The 19,736-nt window shown below is 50.9% G+C and overlaps 2 protein-coding genes and 1 long non-coding RNA gene across 3 annotated transcripts in view; 1 reads left to right on the top strand and 2 right to left on the bottom strand.

Annotated features, from left to right (window-relative positions):
• Window positions 1-6,472: 6,472 nt before the first annotated feature.
• On the bottom strand, window positions 6,473-9,433 carry LOC126634862 (uncharacterized). The gene is made up of 4 exons (XR_007627461.1): window positions 9,146-9,433; window positions 8,404-8,533; window positions 7,240-7,310; window positions 6,473-6,611 (listed from the first exon to the last, which is right to left on the bottom strand). It is a non-coding gene; the product is annotated as an uncharacterized LOC126634862 (long non-coding RNA).
• On the top strand, window positions 9,417-14,915 carry PCBD1 (pterin-4 alpha-carbinolamine dehydratase 1). Its single transcript, XM_050305692.1, has 4 exons — window positions 9,417-9,604; window positions 12,699-12,830; window positions 13,203-13,283; window positions 13,788-14,915. The coding sequence occupies exons 1-4, from the start codon at window positions 9,602-9,604 to the stop codon at window positions 13,884-13,886; spliced, it is 315 nt and encodes a 104-aa protein (XP_050161649.1). The 5' UTR covers window positions 9,417-9,601; the 3' UTR covers window positions 13,887-14,915.
• A 716-nt stretch (window positions 14,916-15,631) lies between these two features.
• SGPL1 (sphingosine-1-phosphate lyase 1) overlaps window positions 15,632-19,736 on the bottom strand; it is a 30,283-nt gene continuing 26,178 nt past the window's right edge. Inside the window, exons 13-14 of the mRNA XM_050305649.1 lie at window positions 18,810-18,930; window positions 15,632-18,727 (exon numbers count right to left, since the gene is read on the bottom strand). Of these exons, the coding sequence (XP_050161606.1) occupies window positions 18,587-18,727; window positions 18,810-18,930 (262 nt within the window). The 3' untranslated portion in view covers window positions 15,632-18,586. The remainder of the gene's footprint in view (window positions 18,728-18,809; window positions 18,931-19,736) is intronic.

The raw sequence follows: 19,736 nt of genomic DNA, 5'->3' as shown, positions 1-19,736 counted from the left end.
AGAGCAACTTTCTTGCAAGATGAGAAAGGGAATCACAAAAGCCAAAAAAAAAAGCTGAAAAAATAACGCCTGTTGTTCCTCTCCAACATCCACCCTGGGGAGCGAGGCCCCAACAGGTCTGAGACACTCTGGGAAATTATCCTCCAGGGATGGGGACTCCAGCACCTCCCTGGGCAGCCCCTGACAGTGCCTGACCACCCTTTCCATGAGGAAAGAAAGGAAGGAGAAAGAGGAGTTGTTAACAGGAGCCAAATCCACCACAATGCTGATGGATTGGAGGACCACACCGAGGGACAAACCTCAGCCAGCACCTCAGGAGGCCTCATCGAGCTCTTCCAGTCCTTTAAATCACATTAATCTGACAAGAGGAGGAACTGCCTCAGGGCAGATTCACCTGGCAGGAAGGAAATGACGCGACTTCCCAAATATTTGCCGTGCTAGTCAGGAAATCACCTCAGGGATGAGCAAGGACAGTGACACCATCCCGTTTTGGGGAGCAAGGGTGAGTGAGCACGCAGAGGTGGCTTCCCAGGAAAACACCAGATGTTTGGCTGGGTCAGGAAACACTTCCAAAAAGTGTATCTCTTCCTCCCTGGTTTCAGAGTTGTGAATATAGGTTGGACCAATTCTGGGTTACCCGTGAGCAGATGTGGCTCTACCTCTGGCAGTGTTAATTTTTAGTATGGAGGAAGGTAATTCAGGCATCAGTAAAGTATTGATCTTCACTTTCTCTCCTTCATGACCCAGGAGGCATTCTCAGATCACTTACAAAATGAGGATAATCCTGTGTTATTTATTACCTTTAAAGAGCATCCTGTCTCCTTTTTCCCCTAAGGGTAGTCACTTGAGATCAGGAGAGGAGCTGAAGCCACTGCCCATTTTCTCCTTTAACCAACATACAAGGGGCAGGGAGGGAAAGAAAGAAGGAAAGCAAAATACCAAGGTCAGTTTTCACTGGGATGAGGAAGGAAATCGCCCTTTTACTGTCCCTTTTGGCTCCTGCTCCTGATGGTGAAATCCAAGAGCTAATGAAGATAGATGGGTTCATCCATACTGTTGGGGTCTGGATACTAATGAATATTATTTAATGGTCAAGAGCTGTCACGGGGGGCATTGATTAATTAGCAGAGTTAGGAGGAGAGTGACTCTACCAGCACATCAGCTACTAATAATAGAACCCAAATCAGTCGGGAAGCAGATCCAAAAAGATGAGGCAACTGTAAACTCACAGCTCACCTTCACTGCAAAAACACAAAGGCACAAAGCTCTTCCAGTGGGATTTTTTGAGGATACAAACTTTTGCTGAGGACGTGGGTCTTAAACACCTCTTGATTTCTCCTTGATTCAGTTTCCTACCTCTACAAATAAAACCTCCCACCCTCCCATCCATTTCAAGCATGATCTGCTCAGAACATGAAATTCCTCTCCCTCTCTGTGTGTCTACAGGGCCTGGGGAAAAAAACCAAACAAACAAACAAGAAACAAACCCACCACAACACACAGCTTGTTAGAGGGGTTTTCCACTCTACTGGAAAACAAACCAAAAAAAAACGAATTAACAAAAGTGACCCCTGGGAGAGGAGAGCTGCACTTAAGATAAGGTTCCCAGGTGTCTGGAGGAGTGCAGGGAATGATGATGAAATAGCTGTATCATCATACACACACACATTTGTTAGAGCACACACCGACACAGCTGGGAGGCACTGACAGCTCTGCAGAGTAAGACTGATTTCCAAGCACTGAAAACCATCTCGGTGCAAGGCTTAGGAGTGAAAATTATCCAGCCAACCTGACAGAGTGGTCATAATTTCCACATCTAACATCTCGGTAATGCCCCAGCCACAAATTACGGTTCTGCCTCAGCAGAAAGCAGAGATCTCCCTGCTTTTTGTTGACATGGCAGACTTGATCAGTGGCTGCAGTGATTTGGAAAATAAGACAGGTAGGTTTTGCACAGCGAAGACAGGGGCATAGGGCAAAGAAGGGGAAGATCCTGGCCTGTTCCCCCAGTTTGTTGAAGTTTCCTGCAAGCTCTAAAAACACCATTTCTGGAGCTCTGCAAGGAAAACCCACAACTCCACGCGCTAAAGCAGAGCGAAATCTCCCAGCAGCGTAAATGAAAGCAAGTGAAATAAAAGCCAATCTAGTATCTCTTAAACTAAACTTGGAGTAGATGCCAGGTCATCCCTCAAATTGCATCAGAAGGTGGTAGCACAAAGACAGTAAAAAGCCTGCTCTCCATTGAATTCTGTCGATGAACCCCCACAAAACATGGCCCAAAACCACAGCACCTACAGTCAGATTTTTCTGGTGGGTAGCCCATAATGCAGGTATTTTACAGCATTAATTGATGAAAGCCACGCACCACTAAACACAATGGGAGTATGAAGGAAAAATTCAGATCCCAAATTCTACCGTGCAGGTAGGGTGGGTAAGACATACCTGACTGCTCCGTGCATGGGCTCTCACTCCTTTCCCCCTCTGTGCACTGGAGAACTGCAGTGGCACCAGGAGGGTGGCACCAAGAGAACTGCAGTGGCACCAAGTGGCCTTGGACACTTCCAGGGATCCAGGGGCAGCCACAGCTTCTCTGGGCAACCTGTGCCAGGGCCTCATCACCCTCACAGGGAAGGATTTCTTCCCAAAATCCCAGTTAAATCTTCTTCCTAATGTCTAACCTAGATCTACCACCTTCCAGAAAGTAGTCACATTCTTTCCCAGAAAAACCCTCCTTCCCAGCTCCACAACACTGTCACCAACAGCTTCACTCTTGACGGTGCCTCAAGCAGCAGCACCCAGTGAAAGTTCTCTTGCCACAGGACACTGGCTCTGAGATAATGACACAGGACAGCTGGTGCCACCAAGCACTGTCCCCCAGGACCTCACAGCACCAGTGACTTCCCGCTTCAGGTCATAAACAACCCCCTTTCCCCCTTCCTCCCTCCCAGCTCCAGCACTCGAGCTTTACAAGGTCACAAACCCAGCCTGGACCCAGGAGCAACACCCAAGACCAGTCTGAGGTACTGCTCAGACAGCCTTCAGCCAGCAGAGGTCCAAGAGACAAACCCCTACGAGTCACAGGTCCCTCCTTTTGAGCCCAAACCCCTTCCCACCAAGACACAGCTGTCACAGGAGGGAGCAGAAGCAGCTGGAATTACACCCAGCCCCATTTGGCTGTAGCACACCCACAAACTTCCCAGCCCAGGCTGTGAATCGATGACAATTTGTAGTATTTCATCTCTCTCCCCTCCTTGCTGGGCCTGCCACAGGAATTCTTTATCCCCAGACTTTGAGGCAAGCTGCTACATCATCTAATTTGCTGCCCCTGTGGGTGAGGCACAGTTGCATTTTGGGTTCTTAAGATTGCCACGCACACAATTTTCCCATTAATTTTGATCCAGCTTCCCAACAAACAGTGCAGAGAGTGTGGGCCAGTGGTCCTTCCCACTAACAGCAAGAGCAAGCAAAGCAGATGAATTCAGTTTGTAAGCAGCAGCACAGACTCATTAAGCTCAGGAGAAAGAGGTGGTAATGTAAATAAGAGAGTAACCTCATCACAGGAGGATGTTTAATGCTAAGAAGGAAACAAAAATAACCAGTGCTGTACCTAACAGGAATATCACGAGTTTCTGATGTCAGGTACTGCACTAAGAAAGATGCAAAGCTTGCCAGTAACTCCAGCAGCTCCCAGTACACCACACTCTATGGCTGGACATTACCCTGTGCTTCCACACTTCTCCCAGCTGGCCTACTGCCCTCCTGGGAAGGCTGGAGACGGAGCTGAGCACCCAAACACACTCCCACAGACAATCTGAGAGAAAAGCCCACCCAGTGGGGGGATCATTTACCACCCAGAAAAAAAATAAAAAATAAAAAGTCAACACTCCCTCCGCTCTCTCAGCTCTGATTGGATTAAAAAAAAAACAAACCTACTATGAAACACCTCCCAAAGGCAGATCTGGGAAATAAAATTCACCACTCCACCACAGAGCAAAGCTCCTGGAGTTGGCCACTGCCCCCTTTATCACCTCATTGTGTTCCATGGCCCATAAACTGCCTCTCTGTCTCCAAGGAAATCACTGCCTTAGCACATTGCTTCTCCACTCACCTCTCACCATCTCCTGTATCTTATGGTCACTCCTTCCTTCTAAAACACCCACACGTGTTAAATAGCTCACTAATCTCTCAGCAACTCTTCTCAACTCATTTGGCTTTGAAAGCTGATTTTTAGAGTTCTGATGAGAAGGGTTTGTACTCCCCAAAGCTTCCCAGCATTCCATAACCCTGCCCAGTGAAGGGTCTGTACAGACAGCCCTTGCCCTGGCATCCACACCCAGGGCCCCTCTCCTGTCCCACACCTCAGGGGGAATTCCTGCTATTGGAAAGCTGGGAATAAAACCCAAGGACTTCCAGGACTTGAAAACAGCCATGGCAGCCAAATGAACTGGGAAACAAGACTTTTAGCTGGGGGTGTTGTGGTAGAACGTCAGGGAATGGTTTAAATTAACAGGAGAGATTTAGATGAGATATATGGAAGAAATTCTTCCCTGGGAGGGTGGGGAGGCCCTGGCACAGGTTGACCAGAGAAGCTGTGGCTGCCCCTGGATCCCTGGAAGTGTCCAAGGCCAGGTTGGACGGGGCTTGGAGCAACCTGGGCTAGTGGAAGGTGTCCCTGCCCATGGCAGGGGATGGAATGAGGTGAACTTTAAGGTCCCTTCCAACCTAAACCATTCCATGATGTCCAGCAATCCGGTTGGAGAGAGAACCTCGATGCAAGCACGTCCCAGCTGTGGGATGCTTTGGAGCACACCAAAGGACCTGGAGGTGCTTCTCATGGGAAACCACTTCATCAGGAAGGTCCAGCTGAGAAGCTGCTTCTCTGAGCGCAGCCACGCTCCCGCAGAGCTGACCACGTCAGCATCCACTCCCGATTTTCGGGATCAGGTGGGGTCCTGAGAGCCTCCCCACCCTGTGCCTTCCCGCAGGGGCTGCGGTTTTCGGGGACACCTCGCGTTCTCCAGCATTTTCCTGACCCCTAGTGACAAGACGGGGCTTGTACAGCAGCCGCTTAACATGCAGCGCCCGGCTCTCCCCGCGTAAACGAGGAACAAACCTCGCTCCTTAACATGCGAGGAAGGTTTCCAGATCTGTCAGGATACTCTCCCCTCCGCAACCCCTGCAAATTTGCCGGAAAATCCAACCTGTTTAGCAAAGGCACTCGAATTTGGACTGAAAGTCAGGAAACAAGCTGAGTACGAGCAGCTTCCCTTACCCCGGGCTCCAGCTGTGCCCAGGGGAGCCGAGCTGCAGGACTAATCCATCAGCAGACGAGACAAAACAAGGGGTGGGGAGAAGGCAGTTCTGATGGATTACCTTCCCCCGGGGCAAATGCATCCTGGTGCAGGGAACTGAGTGACCTTGGCAAGACCACAAACTCCGTGATCTCACCCCTGCCTGCTACGGACCAGGGAGCAGCTCCTGGGAGCTGCAGAACAAGACATGGGACATCGGCTGCCAGGACCCAGGGCCCTCGTTTTTGTCACGCCACTAGGTTTCAAGGGCAGACACAGAGTCAAAACAGGATTATTCCGGCCCCACTTTGAGTTTTGACACGTAAATCATGCCGGGTTTCTCCCTGCATGGGGTGGGAATGGGCTGTGTGTCCCAGCCCCAGTCTGACACAGGAGGAGGGATCCACGGCAAAGTGCTCGCAGGCACTTTCGGACTCAGGTTTGAATCCTCCTCCTCTGGGAAGCCTCCCTTCAGTGCAACATTTCTCACTCCCTCATGCTGTGACGTTCCTTGCAAACAGTCACCTCCCACTTTGGGGTCCGTGTTTTCTGCCCGTCAGAAGTGGCTGAGCAGCTTCAGTGCCATTTTTGTTCATCTCAGCCTTCTCCAGGGGACCTGCCCTCTGCCTGGCACAAAGGACCTTCACCCCAAGCACTGTGTGAGCAGACCAAACACCCTCAGCTTCTGCCAGCCTCCAATTTATTTTGTTCACTGCCCTGAGTTTGATAAAACGCTGCTACAAGAGGAAGTCTCGCACAGGAATAATTAACGATTCATCTCTGTTAATTGGGCCCTTTTGTCAACTTAGGCTTGTCACAACTGCCCTAAATCCCCTCCAGTGATAAACAAACTCTTTAATTAAATCTTTTGTGCCACGAGAGCACTGCTTCAGACATCAGATGATGAGGGAGTTTGGCCCACCCTGCTTAAAACACCGTTTGGGGGCCGAGGTTCTCCAGGGAGTGGCGATCCTGTCCCAGACTGCTTCCTCTAATGCCATTAACACGGATGCAACTCTGAGAATGTACTCCCAGTGAATTCCTGAGGCACTGCAGCTGGTTAATTGTTTCCCTGCTGAATAAGCAGTTGTTCCCTCCTTGCCCACACACATGAGTTTCAGTCTCGTCACAGGAGCCACCTCAAAGCCATAAATACACAGACAGTTCAGCACCCACCTGGCAAAAACGTCTTCCCCCAATTTGTGGGTGACCAAGAGTCCTCCTGCCCTGGGTCTCCTCATTTAGGAAAAAGAAGTCAAGCATATCAAGCCTTCCTCCCTCCTGAACAGCGGGAAAAGGGAATGGCAGATGGTGCCAGAGCTGAGGAAGAGACAAGAGCATCAGTTAAAGGTGAGGCAAACGAACAGCACACCCTGGGTTTCCTAAAGGCCTTCTCTGTGGAGCAGGGACATCCTGGCACAGGGGCTGCTTCACACCCTTCTCAAACTGCAGCCAGAACTGAACTCAGGAAACCACGGGATTTAAAATGGTTTGGGTGGGAAGGGACATTATTAATAGTCCAGTTCCACCCCCCTGCCACAGGCAGGGACACGTTCCACTAGACCAGGTTGCTCCAATCCCCGTCCAACCTGGCCTTGGACACTTCCAGGGATCCAGGGGCAGCCACAGCTTCTCTGGGCAACCTGTGCCAGGGCCTCCCCACCCTCCCAGGGAAGAATTTCTTCCCAATATTCTATTTAACCCTGCCTGTGTCTGTTTGAATTCATTCTCCCTCATCCTGTTACTCCAGACCCTTATCCAAAGTCCCTCTCCAGCTCCCTTGGGCACTGGAAGGGGCTCCCAGGTCTCCCTGTTCTTGTTTGCTCCTCTCCTGCAAAGACAGGCTGAGAGAGCTGGGATTGTTCAGCCTGGAGAAGGTTCCAGGGAGACCTGAGAGCCTCTCCCAGTTCCTAAAGGGGCTCGGAGAGAGCTGGATCCCAAGGGTTACCTGGAAAAGCAGACCTGCAGGAAGATGACTGAGCACATTCTTCACACCCCTAAGTGAGGAGCCAGCACAGACTATGGGGAAGGAAAATAAAGAGGGAAAAGAAAGAAACTCAAGCAACAACAAAAAAACAACACATCCAAACAACACTCATTGCTCTATTGGACCATCAAAATGTTTCAGGGAGGGTGAAATGAGAAGGGAGGGGTATTCAAAAGGCAAATTGAGATGGGAGACAGAACAGGGCTCTCAACCAAAGCAGCTTTCAGGGTCAGACGTATCTTGTTAAAAACTTACTGACAAAATAAAAATAATAGTAGGTGAGTGATACTGAAGTGCACTTCAAATATGCAGAATCCCCTGTGGGTATGTGACAGCAACGTGGGTTTAGCTGCCACTGACCTCATCAAAGGAGCACAGCTCTAAACTAGACAAAGAGAGAAGGAAAAAGAGTACAAATCTGCTCCCAGTAAACAGGCACAGGGTGCAAACTGATCTGAGCAAACAGCTTGCCCAACATCCCCCAATTAATAATTAAAAGCAGATCTAGAGGGTCCCATTTCCAAAAGAGAAATTAAAGCAGCGCAGAGGGAGAGTTTCGTGCACTCGGAGGTTCAGGAGTTGAAGTTGGCCAAAGGATTGCCCTGCACACAGCCCCACGTCCCAGAGAGAGGAAAACCACAACTGCCCTGTTAACATTCTTTTGGACAAGCTCATCCCTCCCGGGAAAGGCCGGCAGTTAAAGATAGATTTGTCACCCAGCAGAGAAAAGGCCATTCCAAAGGAGCTGAGCCATCGGCAGATGCAGGATAAGTGACCCCTTTTCTCCTAGTGCTCTCCACCTCCAAGGGACTGAGGTGATGGCAGGGGCTCTGGACTGGCAGCACAGAGAAACAGGATCAGCTCCAGACAGGCTGGAGCAAAAATCCAACAGAGGGACAGAAGGGTAGCACAAGAAATAGGGGATTTGTTTCCTTCACCTCTCCAAATCAATAGGGAGGCCAACAAAGGCACTGTCACCCAGCCCAGGAGCACGTGGGGCCCCGACAGGGCCACCACCTGCCCATATTTACAGGGGCTGTGCTGATGAAACTGCCTGTCCTGCAATTGGAGCTTACACCAAGGAAATATTCTGCTGGCCTTTCCCTACCTGGCAAACAATCCCACCTCCTGATTTCATTGCTGGAATCCATTCAGCACACCTCCTCCTTTCATCTGTATCAGAGCTTCCAGCTTCACATCCACACACAAGTTATTTTCTTCTCAGGTGCTGCGTTGCTCTCCAAGTCTTTTCTCCCTGGACAAAAAAGATGCACGTTTTTCCTTTCAATTACCCCAGCAAGGAAACACATAGAGGGGAGGGGGGAAAAAAAAAAAAAAAAAAAAAAAAGGACAAGACAAAGGAAGAATTTGCTTCCCTCTAACTTGCCTGCTGGAGAAATAAATCATCTCTGTGGTACCCACAAACTCCTACAGTGGAAAACAAAATGTGCACGAGGGTATATATAAGGGATGTACCTCACACCATATTTAAAAAAAAAAAATAAAATAAAAATCCAGAATTAGTTGTTTCAAGAGTAAAGGAACCACGAGGGTACAGCAGGAGGCTGAATTCCTGTCTGCCACATAAAGCAGCACAGTAAAAAGTTGTTGTCAGCACTGGCAAACTGCCCATCACATGGGTGGGCTTAGCAGACGACGAGCTGCGGGACACGGGCACAAAGCCGGGGGCCTGGAGAGCAAAAACGCCAGGGATCAGCACACGGCATCCTGGAGCCCTCATTCCCCCAGCAACGGGAGAAAACACCTCGGAAATGCTCAGGGGGGCTGTGCTGCACACACATCCCCCCTTTCCATGGCTCTTAGTCCACGTGCTGCGATATAATCCAGGCTGTCCCAGGCAACGCACCTGGTGATTGGCGCTGCCCGGAGCTCAGAGGGACGGGAAGCACATGGATTCACTCCGCTCAGCCAGGGATCACCGTGGCGCTCGGCACACGTGTTGCCGGCAGCACCGGGCGGTGCCTCCTTCAGCTGCCCCTCTCCAGCCCGTCCCACCTTTCTTCCTTGTGCAGCAGGTTAATAAAGTGACCCCGCGCAGGAGAGGGGCGGGTGGGTTCGGTGCGCGGGTCACACAGCATCGATTCGGGCAGGGGTTTCGAGAGCCCCTGTCCGGGCGTTCCCCGAGCCCCAGAGCCCCGTGGGGGCCCCCAGGCGTGTGCCCAGCGCTGGGAAGGCTGTGCTGGCCGGGGGAGGACCCGGTTCCCTCGCCACGCCTCCCGCCACCTCGGACACAACGCGGCTCCCGCGGGCTCCGCACGCCGAGCATCACCCGAGCCGCGCCGGGCACGGACACGCGAGGGCCATGGTAAGTCCCTGCGGGGAACAGCCGGCTGATTCTTTAGCCTTTTCCAAGGCAGGAAGGTTTCGGCGGCAGCTCCAGACCCCGAGGAGAGGCAGGAGGGAAGGGAGAAAGGAGCAGAGCGCTGTGGTTAATCAGTAACGCGGGAGCTCCGCGGCCGCTGCTGGATTACCAAACGCAGCTCCCTGCGGGCTCCCTGCGAGGGGGAGGGAAAGGGGCCGTCAGCAATGACCTCCCCCCCTCCAATTCTGTAGGGCAAGGACGACCCCCGTGCGTGCTCCGTCTGCGCACCCCGGATCAGCTGGAAATCGGCTTTTCCACGGCAGCAAAAGACCGTGGGCCTTGTGACATCGTTCCAGGGCTGTGCCCTTTACCTTCTCGCAGGTGACAAGTCACCACTAGTATTGGGAAGGAGTCCTTTCCCTGTGACGGTGGGGAGGCCCTGGCACAGGTTGCCCAGAGAAGCTGTGGCTGCCCCTGGATCTCTGGGAGTGTCCAAGGCCAGGCTGGACTGGGATTGGAGCAACCTGGGATAGTGGAAAGTGTCCCTGCCCATGGCAAGGGGTGAGACTGGGTTACCTTTAAGGTCCTTTCCAACCCAAACCACACTGTGACTCTCTAACTAAAAAATCTTATAGTTGGGGCAAAGAGGGTTGTTTCATCTCCTGACAGCTCAAAGCTCTCCCAATTTCCCATGCTGGTTCCTTCCCCTCAGTTGCACAATGCATCTGCTTGGTTTCCTGCTGGCAAAAAAATAAAAATCCCAACTCCTTGGCAGTTGGGAGCCAGCAGAAGAAAACAAAATAATTTCGTTTCCCTAACGAGAAGAATGTGTTTTAAAGGGAGTAAGTGGACATGAAAGCATTAAAGTGCCATACTGACAAAACCAGCTGGCTGGGCAATGCGCTGGGGTGGAGAAGGAGGGATTGGAGGAGGTTGGAGGGCACAGGGGGGCAGCTCCAGGCAGAGGGTTTGCCATCACAAGACACGGTGGTCTGTGGACCAAACCTCAGCCTGGCCATGCCTCCCACTGGTGCCGGGCTCTGGCAGAGGAGCTGGAAAAAGCCTGGAAAGAGCCCCAGGGCCCATCCTCTCACATAGTCACAGCAAAGAAAAGGGGTCAAGAGAACAATTAAACCACGTCCCTCCCAAGCTGCCTGGTTTCTTGCTCTGCCCAGGGGAGGCTGGTTTGGAGCCCAGCCCCCCAGCATCCCCATCCCTCTGCTGCCAGCAACAACTCCAGCTTTACTCAGCCTTCAGCACCCGATACACCAACAGGTTTCAGCACCGATCCCAAATCCAGGTGCAGCCCATCAGAGTCCCCAGGGCAGCTCCCGTGGGTGCCCCCCTGCCAGCACCCTGTGCAGAGCCATCCTCTGCCCCCACCTTATCCAGTTGCTAAGATACCTGCGCCCGGCTTATCACGCCATCGGCATGGAAGGGCAACGGCTCCGGGTTTATTGTGCTAAGTCATGTTTACTCACCGCCTTCCCCCCAAGCCCGGAGCTCGGAGAAGGACAGGGTTGACGTTTGGGGGATGGGGAGGGAGGTGGCAGAGCCGGGGCTGGGCAAGGGGCCGTCCAAAACATGTACAAAGCATGGAAGGTTTTCCCCAAAAATCGTGCAGCTGCGATGCCAGGGGGACAGGAAGCATCCCACACCCAGCCACCCCATGCTGAGGTTCGGGGCACACCTTGGCCCTCTCCATCCCGTGCAGTTGGCAGCTTTCTCCAAGCATAAGGGTCACGGCTCCACAGACAGGGAGGCACCCACACCGCCGTGGGATTAGGGCATCATCTTTCCAATCTTCCCCAAAACATGCAAGAACCACCCCCCAGACGCATCAGCTTCATGGCTGCCTCTGGTTCTGTACGCCCTGGGAGCAGGTAAGCCACAGGAGAGGATGATTTGCCGCAGTTGTTTAAGGTGGTAATTCTCAGCAGGGATGCCCAAGCAAAGTGTCTCAAGGCCCTGCTGCCCAAACACCCCCCAAAAAAGTGGTCTGGATTTGTTGGGACTCACATCTGACTTACCACACCTTGCTCTGCAGCACAGAAAGGAGTGGAAATTGCAAAGAGATATTGATCTTTGTCATCACCAACTGCAAGGATCAGGTCACCCGAGGCTGCCAGAGCTCAAGGAGCGGTTGGACAACGTCCTCAGGCACATGGTGGGATTCTTGGGGTGTCCTGTGCAGGGCCAGGAGCTGGACTCGATGATCCTTGTTGGTCCCCTCCAGCTCAGAATATTCTGTGAAAGAATTTTCATGGCTAGAACATGACCTTTCAGAGACAGCAATACCCCTCTGCACTCACTCCTGCCTTCCCCAGAGCCACAACAGGCACTGGCTCAGGTGGTCCCCATCCCCAAGAGCTTCATTTTAGTTTTATCTTTGCCTGTAATCATTCCCCAAAGCCAGGAATTGCTGCTTCCCCACCACCACCCCTTACAAAGCAAGTAACAGCAGCTCTGCCCAAGACAAGGCTCACTCACAATCCTTCCCCTCGGGCCTTTGTTCATCACAGGCAGAAACAGCCTCTTAAACTCCATCGTAATAGGAGGGAGATGGAAAAGGAAAAGGAGCTGAACTGCAGTTTAGTGTGACTCATCTCTGATTCACACCACTTCTTTCCTCTAAAACAGGCTCCCAGTAAACAAATATAAAAAAATATATTTAAAAAATAAATGTATAAAACAGGGAAACCTAAAGCAATTATCTGATCTGGAGGCCATCACAGAGTTTCAGGTTTTGGTTTTCCTCCCCCCCCCAAGAAAGTTATCTGTGTTTTGGAGCTTAACCTCCCACAGGCATCATTGCTTAGTACCTCAGGTTGTAACACGGACATGCAGACACTGTGGGAGGTGCTGCAGGTGAGAGGACAGAAGGGACCAGCTGGACCTTGGATACATGCAGGATGTATCCCGGGCAGGGAGCAGAGGGCAGCGTTGATATTCCAACCCCTCCCACCCACCCTGCAGCTGCCTCTGTGTTCCCGTAACTCCAGGATCCACGGGATGCCTCTGATCCCGCTCCAAACAGCTGCTCCATCCTACCTGTGCCACGCTGATCCACTTTTCCCTTCCCTTCTCTTGGTGGCAGGCAGGAAAAGCCCACAGGCTGAGCACGGAAGAGAGGGAGCAGCTGCTGCCCAACCTGAGAGCCGTGGGGTGGAACGAGGTGGAAGGCAGAGATGCCATCTTCAAGGAGTTCCACTTCAAGGACTTCAACCGGGTAGGAGCACCGGTGGCACGGGTTTTACAGACTGGGAGACCTGGTTTGCAGAGAGGGGAGTCCCCTCTGCAAGGCTCAGCCACAGCAACCCCTCCGTGTGTCTCCTGAAATGGGATGGCTGAGCGAGGGAACCTCCTCCAGACACTACAGCGGTCAACTTGGCCCATGGTTTGTCTGGGGGAAAAACTCCTCAAAAAAAAAAAAAAAGAAGGGAAACCCACAGGAAACCCCAGCAAAGACACAGAACATCCCAGGCCCTGCATTTGGTTGGATTATCTAAAAACAGGTGGTGTAAAATTAACAGCAGTGGGGTGAAAAGCAATATACTGCAGGGTGAGTGGCTCAGAGTTAACTTCCCTTCTCACTCCACAGGCCTTTGGCTTCATGACCAGAGTGGCTCTACAGGCAGAAAAACTGGATCACCACCCTGAATGGTTCAACGTGTACAACAAGGTAAAAAACAGGGCTGGTGGGGGCAAAACAGAGCTCTTCAGTGAGCAGATCCCTTTTTTTGAGGGATAAAACAGGAGCAGCAAGTCCTGTTCCCAGCAGCAGGACCTCTTCCCTCAGTGCTAATTCCCCATATCCCAGGCAGCCTCCAGCTTTCACTGGAGATCCTTTCCCTCCTCCTTTTTCCATGTCCAGCTGAGCAGGAGCTGCCCTGGCCAGCCCCAAGGGGTGGCTTTTTTAAGTCATATCAGAAGTAGCAGGAGTAGCAGGGGAGAAGTTTCTGGGGAAGGAGGGAGTTAAGAAATGGGCACAGTGGCTGCTGTGACCAAGGCAGGGGTGGCAGCCACAGCCTGTGGCCAGGGTGAGCTGCAGGAAGGAGAAAACCAGCGAAGTGCCAGGTCACCTCTCCCACCCCGGGGAAATGTTGCTATCAAGTCTGGAGCCACCTGTGCCTCACCTACAGCACTGGGGGAAGCCATCCCTGCTCTGTCTGTCTGTCTGCTTCAGGTTCACATCACCTTGAGCACCCACGAGTGTGGAGGGCTGTCGGAGCGGGACATCAACCTGGCCAGCTTCATCGAGCAGGTCGCAGCTTCCCTCTCCTGACCGGAGGGACACGAAGCCAAAAAGCCACTGTGCCACTGCCACAACCCGTGTCTTGCCTCTAGACAGCTGCCCCCAGAGCCTTGTCCCACTTCCAGGCTACATCCCAGGATCCAGACTGCCTGACCCCCCTGCCACAGCTCACTTGGATGGAGGCCCCGCTCAGGGTGCACATACCCAGCTCTGAGCTTGCAAATTCCATCCTCAAAACCTTCCTTAGCCACGTGCTCCCAGCCCACCGAGTGCCGAGCCTTTCACCAGGAGTCAGTCATGTCACAGAAACACAGACTGGTTTGGGTTGGAAGGGACCTTAAAGATCATCTCATTCCAACCCCCTTCCATGGGCAGGGACACCTTCCCACTAGTCCAGGTTGCTCCAAGCCCCGTCCAACCTGGCCTTGGACACTTCCAGGGATCCAGGGGCAGCCACAGCTTCTCTGGGCAACCTGTGCCAGGGCCTCCCCACCCTCACAGCCAAGAATTTGTTCCTAATATCCAATCTAAACCTACTCTGTCAGTGTGAAGCCATTCCCCCTTGTCTCTGTCACTACATGCTCTTGTAAGAAGTTCCTCTCCATGTTTCTTGTGGGCTCCCTTCAGGTCCTGGAAGGCCACAATTAGGTCACCCCAAAGCCTTCTCCTCTCCAGGCTGGAACAATCCCAGTTCTCCCAGCCTTTCCTCATAGCAGAGCTGTTCCATTCCTCTATTCAGCTGGGTGGCCCTCCTCTGGACTCGCTCCAACAGCTCCATGTCCTTCCAGAGTCACATTACACAACTGCACCAGTAAATCTTTCCCGAGCCTGAGCCCCTCCAGCCACTGTGTTGTTGCTTCCAGAACATGCTCTCTGCCTAAAACATGTTTTGTGAACCCCTTGGTCTCTCTGTAACAAACCAGCAAGGTGATGGGCAGTTTGTCATCCCTCTCCAACAGTATTACAACAAGCAGGCACGTGGTCTCACCCCGACTGGAACCGGCCTTTTAGCAGGATACCAAGTGATAATGTTTACAATAAATTTCTTGGTTAACCTGATGTCAGCTTGGAAAGAGGCCTCACTGATCAAATGACACCAACAGGTTTCCCCCCCAAGGCTCTCAGGGAGGCGCTTCTGCCAAGGGAAAACTTCGTGGAGAAGCGGCACATGCCTCGGCCTCGAAGCGATCGGGGTCTGGAAAAGAAGATTATCAAAGCCAGGGCAGGTAAAAACTGCTCTGGGTGTGCCACAGCCAGGGCACAAACACAGGGAAGGGACAACCAGAAGGTACACAAAGCAGCACAGCAACAGGCCAGGGGTTGCTTACATCCCCAAAAAGAGGTTGTGGGTGGATTTGGTGGTACAAGATCTTCAGTAACACAACAAAGAACTTGACGTGAAGCCAACAGCAGCTGCTTTCAGCACATCAGTCTGGGGAAAAACACTACAAACACCCAATGCAGGTCTGGTTTCTTTCCTCCTTTTTTTTTCTTTTTTTTTAACCCTTTTAAGTTCTACAAAGCATTAGCAGAAAAACCCATAGCTCTTAAATGAGAGCTTTCAGCATCTTTGAACATCACACAAGACGTAGCCACAGACACCCCCTTTTATCTTGACAGGAAGACAGAGCAGCCCTCAGGCAGAGTTAGTAAGGTTCATAAACCATCCTCCCTGCCACAGCCCAGGCTGGCAATGAGCAGAGACCAGGAACAACAGGTCCCCAGCCATTCAAAGGAGCACTGAAACAGGAAAATAAGAGCTCAAGGAGCCTAGATAGCTAAACACACTGTTTTAATACAAACTAGGCCCATTTTCACCATCTCTTCAGCTATTTCAGCCTTCAGTTTTACAGTGGCAAGTCAGAGAAACACAGAAATACTGCCATCAGGTGAACTCATCCTGTTTGTTCATTAAAAAGTCCACGTGGATTTACTGGGCAGGATATTATTGTGTTGTGCAACCCTTCCACTCCCCCTCTCCCCCAAGTCATCAGAAAAGTGCAGATGAAATCCATGGCATGAAGACACACATCTCTTCTTGGTCCATCCCACTGGATATCCTTCAGTCTAGTACCTAAGAGCAGGCAAATCCCTCAGGAGAGTGCTCTGTACAAGCAACAAATTCAGTGTCCCGCTTGGAAAACCTGAGAACTGGAAATCTCACGGGAATCGACAATCACGGAGATCCCTCCAGGTCCAAAGTACCATCCAGTTTCAGGTCATAATCCAGTTCATCAAATTCTTCTTTTTTTTTGTCTTTTAAGTAATCACACAGCCGGTTAATCCATTTCTCTAAGACCATTTGGCATGATAAAAGGAGATGCAGATTACATGAGGTGGCCAGGATGAATAAAGACTACACACCAGTAAATTACAGTGGCCTGCTCCTGACCACAGGATTACATTTACAGTACAGAACAAACACACATGAAACAACTAAACCCACAATTATTATTAATAAGCAAAGCCCAGAATAGAATACATTGACTTACAAATGACATCTTCAAATACTTCCAGAAATGTGAAATCGAGCACTGATCTGTTAGATCCATCTACTTCCCAGGAGGAAAAATGCAACCAGGGAAGGAGGAGAAGGGATTTTCCTCTATCCTTCAGCCCACCCCTAAAATCCATCCCTTCTTTCTTTTAAAGCAGGAACAAAAAGAGTACCTCCCTTTTTTCTTTTTTTTTTTTGCTTTGTTTTTGTTAAATCTCAGTTCAAAAGAGAACCATCACAGTAGCCAGACACTTAAGGCTGTCTCCAAAGTACTGCAGAACTCAGAGGTGCAGTAATGGTCACACTGGCAAGACCCTGACAGAATAAATAGGTCCAGTACAAACTGCCAGAGCTGATAACCCCATCAAGAGACTCTCAGGCAATTCAGTGATTTCAAAAGGGCCCAGACACATCCATCAAGTCATCAATTTCAGGGCAGATGGCCAAAATACTTTTGTCTCCTAGCACTGAGAATAAAAGCTGTTGGAAAGCCAGTATTCTTCCCACAGTGGCCAGGCCCAGGGCTGCACTGGTTTGTGCAGTGGCTGGTAAGTGGCCTTCTCATTCTGTAAAATTACTGTGCAAGTGTGTGCTTCAGCAAGGGTCAGCTTCAGGCAACAGGCCCTCTACAGCAGAGAGATGTCCTCTGACACCCTGTGCAGACATGGCATGAAATCTGAGCCCACATGTGGAATTCTGTCTGGGAAACTCTCTGTTCCACGCAAAGAGCTCAGAGGAAACATGGGAAAGCCCTGCAGGAGTAACTCTGCTGGTATTTAATAACTCAAGGAGATTCTGGCTTGTCTTTGAGGCTACAACTGCCTCACAAGCTGCACTGGGAATAAAAACTCTCTTACCATAAAAACAATAGAGAAAAATAGGAAGGCTGAGCCCTACACCCAAGGCTTGACCACCTCTGACCTGCTGCATCCTTTCCTCTGCCTCTCAGAGCTCTCCCAGCATCTCTGTAATACTGTGAAGGGACTTGGCTCAATACAACTACTACCCTACCTTACAGGCAGGTGTCCTTCCTCTGAGGCCAGCCTGTTTTTGAGGTTTATTTTCAGCATAGTACCATAAAGAGACGACCACGGCCAACAGCTGAACCCTCCAGCCCTCCCTGGCGTCCCACAAAAAAAAAAACAACAAAACCAACAAGCCAGAGAAGCATCAAGGCACAATGGTGAATGCCCTTTTGAGAATGTGCCTTAAAAGAATCAGTGCAAAGAGCTGAGATTACTACTATTACAAAAAAAGTCACCTTTTGGATACTGAAAGATCGCGGTAAAAAAAAAAAAGAACCGTCAGCTTTGGCGCCCCACGTGACATCCAGGGCCTGGCTGGCTGTGCTACAGCATCACGAGGGGACAGTGGAAAACCTTCAAGTTAAGAGCAGTGAAATCGGTTTTGCACCTCCCTCCAGAATTGTGCAAGGTAAAAACACAAAGAAACCAGCCCTCCAGGTGGTAAATGCCTGTCTTCTGGAAGAGGCAGGGGAGCAAAACAGCTACGATGTACCCGGGATCTTCAGTACCATCCGGCTCCTCTCCCTACGCCACCCGCTCGGGTTTCTGTTTCTGCTGCTATTCAAGAGGTTCCAGAAAAGGATTTTGTGTTGGTTTTTTTATCCCCCTCGGCAGATATTGATTGCAGTCTCACTGAGATCTCCAGAGGGGATTTCAAAAAGAGTCCACGTGACCATCTTCCCTTTGCCAATTCATCAGCTCTGCATTACACAGATATAAGGCTCCCACGGCACGGTCTGTTAAATGCAGTAGCTTAGAGGAATACTCAAAAGAAAACAGAATTTTCAATTTATTTTCTACCTTGAACTCCTGGGAAGATTGAAGCTTTGGAACACAAGGTGAGAACTCAAATCTAACACTTGGCTGGACACTGGCTGAACACCAGGTCTGAGGAGGAGGGACAGCGAGGAATGAAGTGACACGCAGAATACCTGAGGAATCTGGAGTTGTGGAATGGACATTCAACTGACCATCGACAGCCCATGATAAAACAGGCAGGGGGAAGGGAAGAAAAGCCCTAAAAATGAAGTTGGCCGTGAAAATAATGTGGATTTCAGAACAGCCTAGGACAGGGAAGGAATTCTTCCAGATCAAGCCACGCTCAGCCCCGCAGCTGTAGGAACAAAGGCTTACTGCAATCTCTTCCCTAGGAAACCTTTTGAACCACCCCAGTGCCAGCTGGCAAGGCATCCATCGTTGCACTACAGTCAGTGGTGGCCGGGGGAGCCGTTCATGTGCTTTTCACTGCAAGGAACATCCGTGCTGTAGAGGCCATCCAGGTACGCCTGGGAAATCTCTGCTACCAAGCTCCTGTCTGGGACGGACTGTGCCATTCCATAGATGGCTCCCTAGGTGGAGAAGAGCAGGCTGTTATACAGAAGAAACATGCCCAGCCCCCCCAGAACACCCCCTTTACTGTGTGCTCCTCACCATGCCTGTGGTCTTGGCATTGAGGTCCTTCATGATGTCCTCGATGCTGTCTCTGACATCCTTCAGGAACTCTTCAGCGACGCCGGGCTTCGTGTGCAGCTGAGTAATGCAGAGGTGGATGCTGGGCAGGCAGGGCAGAGGGAGAGATTAACCACCTCCACAACATACAGCTCCCTATTTCCCAAGCAACTGACAGCACTTTAGTCCTTCCACGGCCAGTGATAACCATGTATGTCCCTAAAAGAGCATTCCCTAAGCATCACTAAGGGTAATCCCTGCAAAATGCTTACAGGAACCAAGCTTGGAGAGTTCAGCTCTTCTTCTGCAACATGTCAGCTCCTCCTCCTTCCTTCCTGACTTCACCATGAGGTTAAAGGCCTATAATTTTCCCACCTCATTCCAGGCACCTCTGGTAGCAAAGATGCAGCTGCCTGCAGGGATGGTGATCCTCACCATCATTTCCCTCTCCTTCCTCTGCAGCTTCCAAGCCATCACCTCCCCCAGAGCGGAAGGTGGCATCCACCACAAGGAACAGGGCTACATGCAGCTCTGGGCTATCACCTCAGGCTCCCTAGAGTTTGCTTTGTGTGGCCAGTCCAAAAGTTTTTCAGTACAGCTACATCTGAGAGCACTGGTCCCTTTTACCCACCAAAAACCAACCACCCAGCTAAGGAAAGTCTCTGGCAAACATTCATTTTCCATCACTGAAAATGATCAGCCCTTCACTGTGCTTTCAATTACCTTCATCTCCAATGGGCAGCAGGGAGATACTAAAAATAAATCCATAAGCCCTCAGTTAACTAAATGTGAGATAAAGCCTTGGTTATTTATATTTTTTCTGCCTGCGTTAGAGGTAAATAGGAAGTGAGCCTCAGATATGTTCCTCTGCCAGGCTCATTAAAATTACTATTGCTTTTTCCTCACTGC

Source organism: Myiozetetes cayanensis, unplaced genomic scaffold (genome assembly GCF_022539395.1).
Source record: "Myiozetetes cayanensis isolate MyiCay16 unplaced genomic scaffold, myiCay2020 scf10, whole genome shotgun sequence".
Classification (NCBI taxonomy): domain Eukaryota; kingdom Metazoa; phylum Chordata; class Aves; order Passeriformes; family Tyrannidae; genus Myiozetetes; species Myiozetetes cayanensis.
The sequence above is the reverse complement of the archived record's forward strand: the minus strand, read 5'-3'. Positions and strand labels throughout refer to the sequence as shown.

Excerpts from the sequence above, each read along its gene's own strand:
- PCBD1 (XM_050305692.1), top strand. Across the intron at positions 12,831-13,202 it reads ACTTCAAGGACTTCAACCGG|GCCTTTGGCTTCATGACCAG; the intron begins GTAGGAGCACCG and ends CTCACTCCACAG. Across the intron at positions 13,284-13,787 it reads GGTTCAACGTGTACAACAAG|GTTCACATCACCTTGAGCAC; the intron begins GTAAAAAACAGG and ends TGTCTGCTTCAG.